Source organism: Gossypium hirsutum, chromosome A05 (assembly GCF_007990345.1).
Source record: "Gossypium hirsutum isolate 1008001.06 chromosome A05, Gossypium_hirsutum_v2.1, whole genome shotgun sequence".
NCBI lineage: Eukaryota > Viridiplantae > Streptophyta > Magnoliopsida > Malvales > Malvaceae > Gossypium > Gossypium hirsutum.
The window spans coordinates 103,178,880-103,193,001 of record NC_053428.1 but is presented as its reverse complement, the minus strand read 5'-3'; the positions used below and the strand labels follow the sequence as shown (position 1 = coordinate 103,193,001).

At 34.1% G+C, this 14,122-nt stretch overlaps 1 protein-coding gene across 2 annotated transcripts; it reads right to left on the bottom strand.

The window, feature by feature from the left end:
- Positions 1–1,220: 1,220 nt before the first annotated feature.
- LOC107959776 (uncharacterized) lies at positions 1,221–13,362 on the bottom strand. Of its 2 annotated transcripts, none has more exons than XM_016895914.2 (21): positions 12,974–13,362; positions 12,832–12,894; positions 12,559–12,731; positions 12,382–12,472; positions 12,220–12,297; positions 12,079–12,138; positions 11,853–11,957; positions 11,370–11,480; positions 10,578–10,619; positions 10,306–10,419; positions 10,044–10,231; positions 9,345–9,634; positions 9,148–9,269; positions 8,947–8,989; positions 8,754–8,845; positions 7,286–7,334; positions 6,581–6,651; positions 6,332–6,451; positions 5,080–5,180; positions 2,789–2,834; positions 1,221–1,599 (listed from the first exon to the last, which is right to left on the bottom strand). In XM_016895914.2, the coding sequence occupies exons 1-21, from the start codon at positions 13,112–13,114 to the stop codon at positions 1,540–1,542; spliced, it is 2,160 nt and encodes a 719-aa protein (XP_016751403.1). In that variant the 5' UTR covers positions 13,115–13,362; the 3' UTR covers positions 1,221–1,539. The 2 variants fall into 2 exon arrangements, with proteins under 2 accessions (XP_016751403.1, XP_016751404.1); XM_016895915.2 differs by having other exon boundaries at positions 1,221–1,590.
- Positions 13,363–14,122: the final 760 nt, after the last annotated feature.

The following is a 14,122-nucleotide window of genomic DNA, read 5'->3' as shown; positions in this document are numbered from 1 at the left end:
TCAATTATAAAATTATATTAATAATTTATTTTTATTTAAAAATTACATCCAAATACAATCCAGATTAACTTTCAAAACCTTATAATAAGTTATCAAATCAATAAAATATGATTAAATTCTACTATTAATCTCTATACTTTGCAAAATTTTTAAATTTAATCTTCGTATTTTAGTTTGATCATTTATAGTTTTTGTACTTCTCAAATTTTAAAATTTCAATTATCATCAAACAATAGTTAATAAATTCATCAAATTATATTATTTCCGAAATTTGATATGCCAAACATGATATTATCATGTGTAGCCTTATATCAAACTGTTATTTTTACATATAACTCACTAAAAGTTCAATTAGTAGATTAACTATTCTCATTTGCATTGACATTAAAATTTCAAATTTCAAAAAGTAGACATAAAGTGATTCCATTGAATAATATGAATCAAATCTATAACTATACACTATGTACAAGACTAATAATTGAATTTAACCAAATAGATTTAATTGTTAATGGGTTACGATTAAAATTTCAAATTTTAAAATGTATATGAACTAAAATTAACCAATTCAAAAAAAATAAAAAATAAAAATACTTCCATGAAAATTCAAGGCTAATGTGTATGCCCTCCTCTTGTAATTAAAAAAAAAGTTACTAATACCAAAATTTAACCATAAAATATCTATTACTTATCCGTTATTATTTTCATTTTTTTAAAAGAACGTACGTACAATTAATTTACTTTTACCTTTTCTAGGGTAATTTACTTTTTACTTTTTGAGGGTATTTTCTTCTTTGACCGTACAGGTATGGTGATGTAATACAATACAAACAAATAAAAGTAGAAAATGTCAGGATAAAACTTAAGTCATGCAAGGATTTAGCTTTGATTTCTCCTAATTCTACATAAAATCTATCAAGAAGATAGCAGAGACCTTGGAAATTGGTCTTCGTCTCACTATATAAATTATCAAGTAAACAACTTCTTGGTTTCAATTATAGATTTGCTTCATCGCCCTTCCTTCACACAGCCTTTAGTTTGACTTCAAAACAACAGGGAACCATTTAATTTAGTACATAAAACTAAGAAATATGTCATGCAAAATGCACATATATTACCAAAACCAGCATATTGTTCTATTTCATGACACAAATTGCATGTTTGTCTGACGCCAACTGCTTTCTTAGATGATGAATGTGAAAAGAGAAAGAACCGCCATAGTGTTTATATCACAAAAAAAGACCAACCATTCCTGTAAATAAAAAATGACCTCAAAGGGGTCGGAAAGTGAATACAAACAATATCCCTGTTACCGTCTAGTGATAAAGCCAAATAAGACAGCAACGAGGACAGATATTATCGATACAAAATGTAATTACAACTCAACATTGCTGCCTGTAAAGAATATTAGACCACTAAAGCTAGCTACTCTCAACAAGTTAACTAGTTAACAAAGAGAGGCAGTCCTCAAATATACATTCTACACAAATCTCTCAATAACAAGGTTTCTAACTCAGCTGCACAGTGAATGTACCATGTACCTTACTTGTTAAAGAATAAACCTCTCTTCTTTCCTTTTCTTCTCTCACCAGCCTGCAAAAGCTAATAAGAGATGTCTCTTGTGAACACAAGGGTTTTTAAATAACGCAAGGATCACAAAATTTTACCTCACAAACTTTAGTCTTACAGCACTGCAAATAAATGCTTCAAATATGCACTGATCGATTTCTTACATTATATTATCTACTTATTTAACTGAAAGCTAAAAATATTCAAGTGAGCCCACAGCTCACAGTTCTCTATCTTTAACCACAACCAAACTTATGACTCAATGCAAAAAAAGGAAACACTACCAAACTCATAGACACAGTTCTCTATCTTTAGTCTTACAGCACTTAAAATATTCCTCTTCATTTTGTGTAACAGATTGGTCAAAAATCAATAGCATGGAGTGAAACTCACACTTGAGTATACATGCCAAAATCTCAAATTATAATTATGCAGAGAATGTAAAGATATTCACAAAGTAAACTTGGTTAGATGCATGACAAAACCATACCAAGTTTACAAAATTGATTCCCATCATTCAAAAAAAAAAATTTCAACGAACCAAAAAATAAGATAAAAAATTTTCCGGTCCAAGCTCCATATGTCTACCTTGTGAGCTAAAATCAAGGATAAAAGCTATCACTTGTCAAATTTGAGTCAAAAAGAAAAGGAGAAAAAAGCGAAAGCATCATTCCTTGGGCATCGAAAAGAAACAATAACACATGACTGAAACCAGTGCAATTTTTTCAGGCATGGACTTAGAAGCTTTCAATCTTCAATTTAGGAGTAGAATAACAGCCAACCAGTCCAGAATGATGGAGTATGTAACCAAGAAAAAATTTTAGATGAAGTAAATGACAAGGCACTTTTCAAGAACATATCTATGCAACTGAAGCTGAAAATAAGAAATTCTATGTTAGGAATTTTGAAAACTCTAGCAAAATCATCCTTGGATCGCCAAATAGCACTACCAATATGATTCTTTCTAAAAATATGAGATAGATATCAGAAGCTTTTATTTAAAATTGAAGAATCAAAATAGAAGCCAGTACAACAAAACTTGGGTTTTCACACTTGAAGGTCAAAAAGTAGATCTACAGATCCAGTATTTCAAAAGACAGATGGTATGAACCTCTTCATCAGTTTTACGTTTCTATGTAGATGTGTGCATGTGAGCATAACAAAGTCGCACACTTATCAGAGTACAAAGAGATTAAAAAGTATAGAAAGAGGAGAGTAATACCCGTAAGATGAATAATCTCAAGGTGAGCACAATTGTATCTCTTGAGCTGCACAAATGAAATGCAAGTATAAATAAACTTAAACCCAAATAAACCCAATAAAACTTGTCTAAAATATAGATGAAAACAATCTTGAAAATTAAAATAGGATAGATGTAATTTTTGTACTGTCCTATAAAAAGACATGAAACAAAAGTATGGAAGCATTGCACCTTTGGTTGTTATGAAGTCAAGATTAAGAAAGTCACAAGTTTTTACCATAAATGACACCAAGTTGGCATGCACCAATTTCAACAATTGGCATTAATATATTAGAAAAGAAGCATTCTCACAGCCGAAACAATGTCCAGAAATGCAAAAAACACCATTGTAGATTTTTCATTTTTGACCGTGACAACAGATATACACGCCACTTTTGGGCATCTACTGCTCCTTACTCTGTAAATAAAATCTGGAGTGGCATGCAAAAGCAGGTTTTGAAGGGCTTTTCAAAGGTTTGCCAGAACTTGTTCTTAGCACCAGGATTTAATTAAGTACATTTCTAAAATAAAAGGTGGTTAAAGAGCTTCAATAGTTGATAGTACGCAAATGAGTCCTATCTATACATAATCTAACTTTACAATAAAATTTAGCAGTGTTAGTTGTATTGCTTTTGTCTTTGAAAAGTCAATGATCCATTGGCAGTTTGCTGAGAAAGATCAGTGCACCTTTCTTTCATTTATATATCAAGCCTACCTATACTTTTAGGCCCTCCATTCAAGGCATGTTTAGTGTTAGGTGTTAATAAGATAGATCTTTGTGTTCTAGGAGTGCTAAGATTCCATTCAGATAAAACATTTTAGAGCTCCACATCTTCAAAGGCTTTTTCAGTGGGTTGTGATTGCCATTATAATTTCATAATGAAATAACCATAGGAATCACGTCCATGAAAACTACATGGGATTCAATTCTTATTTTCTTTCTCTTGCTTTGCAATTCAGATCAGTAACCAGTTCTTGTTGATTCCACACTTGGCAAAAGGCTCTCAATTATTTCTTTAAATCTTAGATCAAGCCTTTTTCAATCCATCACCAAGCCAGCATTACCGAACAATAGTATTTTAACCACAAAAATCCAATGGCATTAAATAAGATACTTTTCACAACCCTAATGACAGTTTTCGTAAGTAATTTTTCTTGACCAGCTAAGCAACCAAATTTTCTGTTACAATATTCACACCAAAACTGTTGCATACTTTTAACCTCACAAAACAATATTAACCATCCACAAAGCCTCCAACAAAACATACCCCACTGCTGTTCTACCTCAATATTATTTCCAAATTTCTCAACCAAGATCTCTGTTTCAGTATCACTTTCTTCCACTATGATCCCCCCCCCTTTCAATTCTCTCATCATCTATTCATCTCAGTTAACTACATAATAGCAGCAGACTGCCAAAGTTTGGTCTACTATAGCTACCCCATAAATCCATCCCATAGACTATTTTATTACAAATCAAAGTTTCTTCACTTTTGTGATAACTATATAAATAGATAGATTCATACCTGTCAAACAATTACCAATATAATTATTACACATAGAGATAGATTCAATAAGTAATCAGTTGCAGTGATTATTTGATATCATTCAGTTCAGGAGGAGTACGTTGAGGGTTTTACCCAGTGAACTCAGATTGCAGAATACCAGTGAGAGAGAAACAGTAAACACGAGTAGCTTAAATAGGGGATTTGATATTGCATGATGTATGCAAACAGACACAAGTAGAGAAAAGAGGTCGAAGAAGAGACACACAGAACCTTGTAGAATTTGGGAATAACATCCATTTTCAATTCTTCATAATTCAAAGCATCAGAGGAGCAAAGACTCAGACATGGGATTAATTTTCATAAAGTTAAGCCTATCGGTGCCGCCGAAGCCTCTATTGATAGCGTATATCAAAGTTCACTCTTGGGGAGTACAAGTCATATACGAAGATCTTCCAGATTTATTAAAGTTATTGGTCTTTGATGCAACTCTCAATATAGAAAGCAAAAATATCAACAGTATTAAGCATTGGGCTGCAAAAAGGGATGTAACCCCCTCCACCCAATCCAGTGCATAAACTATCAGGGTAAAACATCAAGTCCTAAATATTGAGGTGTCCCCTTGGGACTATATGAAAATACTTGCCAGCTCTTAGTAGAATAGTATTAATTTTGTCAACTTTTCAGATGTTATTCTCAAATGTACTACGGTTACAGTTGTGTAGTCAACAATTGCCTATTTATCCACAAGCGAAACTTTGAACTTACCAGCTAATATCTTGAGAGTTGTTATCTGCTCGTAACACACGCTGCACACCATTTGATCCAAAAATTGTAAACTCTGTAGGCTCTTCGAATGTTATTTTAATCTAGAGAGAACAATGAATAATGAATACATAAAAAGATGCCAATATAAATATATAGAGAATACAAATCTAGGAGAAAACAATACATCAAAAGCAGCCAAAATTAGGTAACTATTTAATTATTTCCACCAGAAATCTATACATGGGTATATTGAGGCAATTTTTTACTGCATGAAAGGATTACTGTACTTAAAGGACAAGAAATAAAGCAAATGATGTGATACTTCACAGGGCAAATATTCATTATAACTAGGATCAGAAAATTTATCTCTATGTCCATATGTTTAAGCTTTAGAATTATCCTGGATCCCCATGATTATAACAATAAGATCTGTGGTGCATTTGACTTCCTGCAATAACTCTATATAGTGCTAGATTCATTTATTGTGAACATCTTAAAAACATGTTTAAGTCAGGTAAGTTTTACTTTGAAAAATTAATTAAGAAATGAAACCAGGGAAAGCCAACACTTATGAAACCAGGGAAAGCCAACACTTACTTTGGTACATAAAGTGAAAAAAGGAAAACTCATACGACGAAACAGTCTAAAATGATGTATTTAGGTCTACGCTGATGTGCATTGCAATCTTAACGGAATGTTACTACACATGATGCCTAGAGCAACTCTTTTTCTCTGGCAGTTCTACCATGAGCTTCAGCTTAGAAAAAGCTTTTACCAAAATATTTTGGTAAAGTCCTAGAAATATTGTTAAATCCTTAGAAATATTGGTAAATCATTGGATATTTTGGTAAAAGCTTTTCCTAAGCTTTTTTTTAGTGGAGCTCGCCCTAGAATTTCCCCCTTTTCTCTCCAAGGAGGAAAGTCTCTCAAAGTTCCCTGACCGTGAACCTTGCTTGTCCAAAACGATTGGAGTGGGATTATAGGAATAAAAGGCCTATAGAGCATAAATCTTGTCCAGAAAAAGAGCATTAGAGGTAAAGCTTAATGTTATGAAGCTAACCATCAAATCCAAAAAGAGGTGTGAAGTTTTAGAGTTCTTTTTTTTGTCTTCTCCTTTCATCATTCAATGTCTCTATTTATCTCAAGAACTATAATCAATTCAGATCAGAAAATTGCTATAAAATCTTAACCTTCTAGCTGTCTTATATCACTCTTACAGGATCTCAAAAGAATAAGCAAGTTATAGCTGTACCTGAGTGGTTGGGTAAAACTTTTCAGTGACCACTGGACCATTGGGTCCACTACACTTGATACTGTAACCATCCCTCTTAATGGCCAAAGTAGCCGGTTCCCATATATCAAGAAATCCTGCCTGTAATATAGAAGAGTTAGAAGTAAGGACATTGTAATTAAATAAAATTAATAAGCACTAGAAAACTAAATGGAAGTGCCATCACCCAATGGGGTAGTATATACAACCATACAAATGCAGAAGTCATACCGTGAATAGAACTTTATATGAAGCATGACCACTATGAAGAGTCTTCTCTATGTGGCCTTGCATCTCAGGGTCTGTTAAAAGTAAAGGGAAAAACAAGAAGAGAATAAGTAGAATATAAGTATTAATATGTGGTGCTAGAAAATTAGTAAACAAGTTAACAAGGGACTGGATGGAGATTATAACTATCTCAAATGATAAAAGGTGCAGAAATTGTTCAAGGAAAAACCAACATAGGCTTATTCTGGTAAGTAGAAAAGACAATCTAACCAAAGCATATAGTATAAATCTTTCTCCCTTATGAGAAGAAAAGGAAAAAGCAAAAGATAATGGGGATACAGGCAGAGATCCCTCTGTCATTAATTTCCAACACACACGGTATCGCCGTTTTATCTGTGGGACTCAGTTATCAGCTATGGATCCCCCATATGCAATGATCATGACAAGTGTATTGCAAAATTTGGACAAAAGTGTAATGGAGGGGCACCGAACCATGGATATTTTTATCAACAAACCATCAATCTGACAAAAGGGTTAATGAATCTGCCTTTGTCTATTCAGCATTCTTTAAGTACAGTATGCAAGAACTATAGTTGCTGTTACAACCAGCTAGATATTACTAAGTCTCTCTGATTTCAGAAAATCTCATTTCCATTCATTACAAATAGAAGGTATGCTGCAGAAACATAAAGTATTAGTACCACCTACCACATGTGATCTTCTTGTGGTCATTAGCAAAGACCTTCACCAGCTCTCCCTGAATTGAGATGCAAAACAAGTTATTTAAACCAGCAACAATAACAAGCAGATAGTTTCCCTAGTGCAAAGCAAGTGGTGCCTAGAGCATATTTGACAACTGCAGAGAACATTATTCCCGAAAAAATGACTGCAGAATTTACAACAATCATCATATTCATCTTTATAGACACTAATCACCCTTCAATTAGTTGGCAACTCCTAATGCCGTATGAGCATGGGGAAATTTAAGCATTTATACCAAGATTAATGGCAGGGTAAGGAGCCCTATGAGGCAAGAAACATAAAAAAAAAGGCACATACAATAATGGAAAGACTTCATGAAAGATAGAAATGAAGTGAAGACACAACCAAGTCTGAAATACATGGTCTTCAATTGACAATGAAATATGCTCAATTTGTCTCCATTTGAAGGTTCATACTTGAAATGCAAAAATTTAAGAAATGTTGACTTTTGATTCTTTGTTCCTAGAAAATATTATCTCAGGCTACAAAACAGGAAGTAGCCCTCTCCCATTCCATAATTCTACCCCTCCCTTCCAAAGACTCAAACCAAAAGCCCCAAGCTGAAATCTCAGCCTCTCAGGTTCTAGAACACTAGCATGTCCTTGAGGACAGAAGTTTTAACTTCGATGATTGCACACATTCAGTTCCCCATCAGCTAAAGTTTTTTACTGCTGGTATTATTAGTAAATAAAAAGATATAAGGAATTTTCATCATAAAAATGAATCTACTTTTGGAAAATGGAGATTAAGAATGAGGATTATTGTTAGAGAGTGGTTAATCCTTTCGGTCAAGAAATAGCATTGTGAGAGGTCCATAGACACATGTCAAACACTACTTAAACCCAAAAGCCTAAGCTAATGGGTTCTCAGAGCCTTCAAGCGCATACGTCACTTTTACATCTCACTTTCATCAATGATGGGAAAACTGCAATTCCAGCGCTAACCTCAGCAAATTTCCTCTGCAGATGTGAGCCATGATTAAGCTACCTTGGATGAGTGAACAATACAATTCTCAATGCTGAAACTCTTTGTGCCCCATAATTTCTACACCAACCCCATAACCCTATTACAGGCCTTGCCATAGATGAAAATGATCCACAGGCAAATAACAATAACTTGAGTGCAGAAGACATAAGCACCAAGTCATCATTAGCTTCAGCAATTTCTTTTAGCTTATATGAGGTTACAACCGATACACATTTAAACCATGGATAAAACATTATAACTTCAGAATGCAAAACTAGAAAATACATGAATCAACATGTTTTTCTACTGTTAAATGGATCTTCCCTGGTTAAAACTTCAGACTTGCCTTGTACCAAATTCCTAGGCAAAGAAAGAAAAGCGAAGGACAACAAACCACACATGAAAATACAAGGTTCCAAGTAAGGGAAATTGCATTGTAAGTCAATACCTTGCGCTTCCTGTTATCTAGAGGTTGAACTTCAATAGCAAGGTATGTATCAACATCATCAGCAGTAACAAGATAGTTTGGTTGCTTTGCTCCTGTTTTTCAGAACTCTTTTAGAAACATATTTGATGAATAACAGGGATTACATTTAAAAAGGGAAATCAGAAACCCTCAAGAAGATAAAAGATGAAACTACCTTCTATGTAATTAACAGATCCATCTTCCATGTGGCGCACCCACTGTCATTGCAAGCATATTACAGCATTACAAATCCACATCTTGGAATCATAAAAAATGCTAACTATTGCAAGGCATCTTCAAATACATCCAAGAGATAACAGTACCCAAAATCCCAAATTTTCAAAATAGAGGGTAGAAAGATATCCTGAAAAAGCACCTCGAAATTACAGCTGGTTGTTCCATTAATAGAATATCCACAAGCCTGTAGCTCCCTTCCTGGATAAGCTTCCCCTGAAATTTGGAGACCTTCTATAGCTGGAAGCGGATCATCTTCTGCAGCTGCAGAAAGCAATACATAACATAAGATGGTCAATCTTGATTCTTACAACCAATAAAGCACAGTTAACACCTTACCCTCAGAAAAAGAAGACGAAGGCTCTTCAAGTACTGGTGGTAGATAAGGAGGATAGGAGGAACTGGGATCATCCTGTGCAGGTGTATAAGGCAAGTTTCCTGAACGCCAATTGGAGGGAGGTTCTCTTTCAATCTGCTGTCCCTCAGCATCAGGATAGTCCATCTCGCTATTGCTGACAGGGTCAAGAAATTTAACTTGTTTATTTATAGTCTCTTCACCATATCGCACAGTGTTCGTGTCACCTTGAGTTCCTGCCAGCTGTGTGGGTATCTCAATGGCAGTAGAAGTCCTGGCAACCATTTAAGATAAACTTTTTTTTCAGTTTCACACACATGAATGCTGAAATGCCCTTGTAAAAAAAACCTCAGCATCTGTCATTAGAAAATTCACGTGTCATTCTTCAAACACATCTACAAGAGATTGTATATAAAATTTTTGCCCCCCCCCCCAAAAAAACTGTTTATATAGACTATAAACTATAGTATCCTAATTTGACTATTTCTCCAAAATGTGGAAGCAGTATAGTGTCACAAAGGAAGGCTCATATTGGCTCATCCTGAAAATCTAGCTTTTGAAATGACTTATGCATACAACGCACCAAAAGGAATTCGATGAAAACAGAACCCACCAACAAATGCAGATGGTTGTAATTTGTACATTCAGTTTCACAATAGGAGTCTCCATTTGACCAGGCTCACCTGCTTGCTATGGGTGAATATCTCCCCAAATCATCAGGTTCCAAATTTTTTGAGACAATACCACCACCTGAGCCACCCTGGTATTGACCGGGTAGATCCCAATTTGAATCTGTTTGAGCATCAGAGACTATCTGTGTCTTTCCATGGGAAAAAACCGGCTGTGGCACCAATTCAAGACCATTTTTGCTCTGAGAGAAAGCATAGGAATAAGAATGCTATAGGGTACAGAAGTACAGATCAGAAGAATATATTATAATCATACCGAAGCTGTCAATGTTGGACCAAGGGAATGAGATGGAGATTGGGGAGCGAAATTGGAATGATTGACATCCGACCGCCAAGGTGCCAACTGATACTGTGAGTCTTTTAGCTTTGACTGAGGCCAGGAAAAGAAAATATAAACATAATTAAGTTTTACAAGATCAGCATGAAGCTCAAAATCTCAAACCATAATCAGCAAAGGTGAACTCAATCAGAACTGAAAGAGAAAGATGCCTCCAGTTATTACAAAAAAATTCAGTCCATGCAGCATACCTCGGTGATAATAAGCTTCTCCTGCAGATGTTTAAATAGAACCTGCACGAGTCCAGAAGTAACTTCAATCCTCTGATTTAAAGAGAAGAAACAGATACATTCTGAATAATTCAAAATAATTGTTCATTCTTATGTTTCGTGTCCTTATCTAATATATGTGTTATTTTTCTACACCAACTCTCTTCAGAAATATCAAGGACAAAACTGGATAGAAACTAGGTACATTATATACCGTGCTACAAGTACACAAACCTAGAAAAGGCGGTTCTGAAAAGGAGAAAATGAAAAGAATGTACAAAAACGTAAAAGCATATCTTGTTTGTCTAATGATTACAGTGGCAATAAAACTCATAAGACATGCATTTTTGTATTAAACTTTTTAAGAATCTCACATTTGTCTTTCTATATTATCATATTCATCAGAAGTTAGCCTAACTACTGTCAAGATGACCCAGTCAAATTACATGCATCATCATATTTAGAGATTTGACAGAACAGAGATACCAAAGCAAAGACTACTCGATTAGTTATTCGGAGATATAAGAAGCTCATACCAATTATGGCCATTTTTATAAATAGCAATGAAGTATGTGCCTCGCACTATGATATCATTTTTGATAGGATTGAGAAGAACACTTTCATTTGAGTTAAAGAAAAAATTCATATCCATAGAGATACATAATAATACAGACAAATTCCTGATTTTCTTGCACATTGATAAAGGTTTTGCATAAAAAAAATATTCTATGACTATAATTATATCAACAAATCGGACAGCACTCCGAGACTGACCTTGACATAGCTTACAATGGATTGAGCATCGGGTACTGGTGGCTGCAGGGAATACTCCGCCAAAAGAGGAAGCAAAGATGATACAAAAGTTGTTCTTTCTTGCTGTGCAGCCTGAAAAAGAGGACCATGCATAGAACATTGAAATGTACATCTTTAATAAATAAATAAATAAACCTAATCATGATCATCATAACAATATACAATATTACAATATATTGACAAAAATGCATAAGTTCATTGTCATGAAAATATTTTTTAAACGTCAATTGAAGTAAATAAAGAAAAAATGATTTCACAGCTGAAATAATTTGAGCATTAATGGCCAGAAGTTTAAACACAAGAAAAAAACATGGTTAATTACCCAAACAAAATACAGAAACATCGCATCCTACAGAAATTGAGAGGACAAGTATCAATGTGAAAAGGAAAAGAAAAATATTAACCCTCAAGGTGAAAACTAATAACACTAAGAAATGAAAATACCTGTAATTGATATGTTAAGCGAATATTTTCCTCAATTATATCTTGCCTATAAGAGAGAGCTTTCGAGGCAGCATCAACAAGGTCCTGTTGTTGCTGATCAAAGGCCTGATGACAATAACTCAAAGGATTTTATTAATTATATTTCCATTCATGACCAAGAAGCTGAACGAAGAAGAATGAAATGAGGCATTCTGCAAACGGAAGGAAATACTAAGCTAGTGCCTACCAGACGCATGTAAGCAATGCGCTTTTCAAGAACATATTTTTCATTACGAATTTGTGCTTCCTGCGAGTGTAACCATGAATAATTATAAATCCAGAACTAACAAGAATGAAAACAGAGGGAGAAAAGAAGCAAGACAAAAACCTTGATAGAAAATTCAGCAAGCTGTTTGCGCAACTGCAAAATCTCTTCTTCATGTTCCCGAATCTTGATGGGAACATCCTGGAGAAAAATAGAAGCTCGCAGTCTATAAAAGAATCTAAAAGAAGAGAATCCAACAGCATAGTTAAAAGGGCATGAAGGAACCTGTTTCCAAATGGAATTGGAATTATTTACTTGAGGCACTGGCATAAGACCCTGTGGCAATCGAGAACTGTATTCTCCTTCTAACTGATACCTACCATATTAAAACAATAGAATAAGAAAAATCTCATGTTTGATGTTCATACAGTGTGAGGAGTAACGCAATGTAATAAGAAGAACCTGGTGGGCGAAAAAGAGGTAGCCGTGGAGGGTGAAGAGAAATGAGAAAGAGCAGGGCGTGTGTTATTATCAGAAGCAGCAGCAGCAGCAGAAAATGCATTCAGAGTACCATTTGAAATGGTATTGGTAGCTTCCTTTGCAGAAGCATATGGATTGCTAATACTTTCTACTTTCTGCTTTCCATAAAAATATAATAAATTCGAGCATGAATAAAGCATAACGAAAATATAGAACTTCACTGATAACTAGAATGCAAAAGGTTAATTGTCCTACATATTTTTCGAGTAGCTCAAGTTTCTTCTGGAGTTCGGACCTCAATCGACTATTCTCTTCTTCCTGAGAATAGATGCAAAAAAATTACTCTTTCGTTATCATCACAACTAGAGAAGGAGGAGAAGGAGGAAAAGAAGAAAACCTGTTGTTGGATGACGGCTTCGGCGGCCTCAATGGCTTTCACGGCCCGAGACAAGCTATCGTCGTTGTTGTTGCTGTGGTTGTCGTTGAGGGCCAATCCAGATAACTTTTCAGCCAATTTCCCATCGTGACCATTCTCCATGCCCCCTACCTTCAACCCTCCCCTGATTTATGGATTCTTAAGAATCAAAATCTCAAACCCAATCTCGATGATGGAGATGGCGATGGATGCAAAATATTCTGGGCCAAAAAACCCCTAGCCTAATGATCTATAATTTAAAATATAAGATGGGGGGCATATGAAATGAGTAGGAGTTAGAGTGGGGAAGGGGAAGAAAGGGAAGGGACAAAGTGTGCGTGTTTACTAAGACAGATTCACCGGCCAATTATTTCCCCTTATTGTTGCAAAATTACAACTTTATCGCTCAATTTTCTAATCAAAGATACTTTCACCATTTCAAATCATAAACATAGTAAAAATATTATCTTCTAAAGTATTTTAAATTTCACTTGGAATATCTATAGAAATTATAATTATAATTATAATTATTTTTAAAAATAGTTTAAAAATATAAATCAATAATACACCTATCACCGTCTCAACCCACTTACAAAATTTTTGTTTTACAAACTATCCCACAAATATCATTTCAATAGAATAAAGACAAATAAGTAACAACCACAAAAGTTTCAAAAACTAATAAAATTTGCATCACCTTAATTAGCCATCAAGTAATTTCAAAAATAAACTCTGATCTATTCTCAAAGTCTCAAAAATACCTATTACACGAAAATGATTTATGATTATCATTATTTCAAAATTTGGGGCGAAACTAAGAGGTTTAGTAGATGCCTCAATTTTTATTTAAAAACTTTAAAATTTTAAATTAATAAACCTTCTTTAAAAATAATAAAATTTTAATTTAATTATTTAAAAATTATAAATATATAAATTATTAAAATAATAAAATTACATCTTTATCATCATAAAAATTATAATTTAACTTAAAACCCCTTAAAGAATTTTACTTCGCCCCTGCTCACGTAAGATGAATAAATTTCATATAGTCAAAATCTAGATTAGATTTACGAGAGAGTCTAACTTGAAAGAAAACTGAAAGTAAACCACTCCAGCTTTCCTATTGGATTT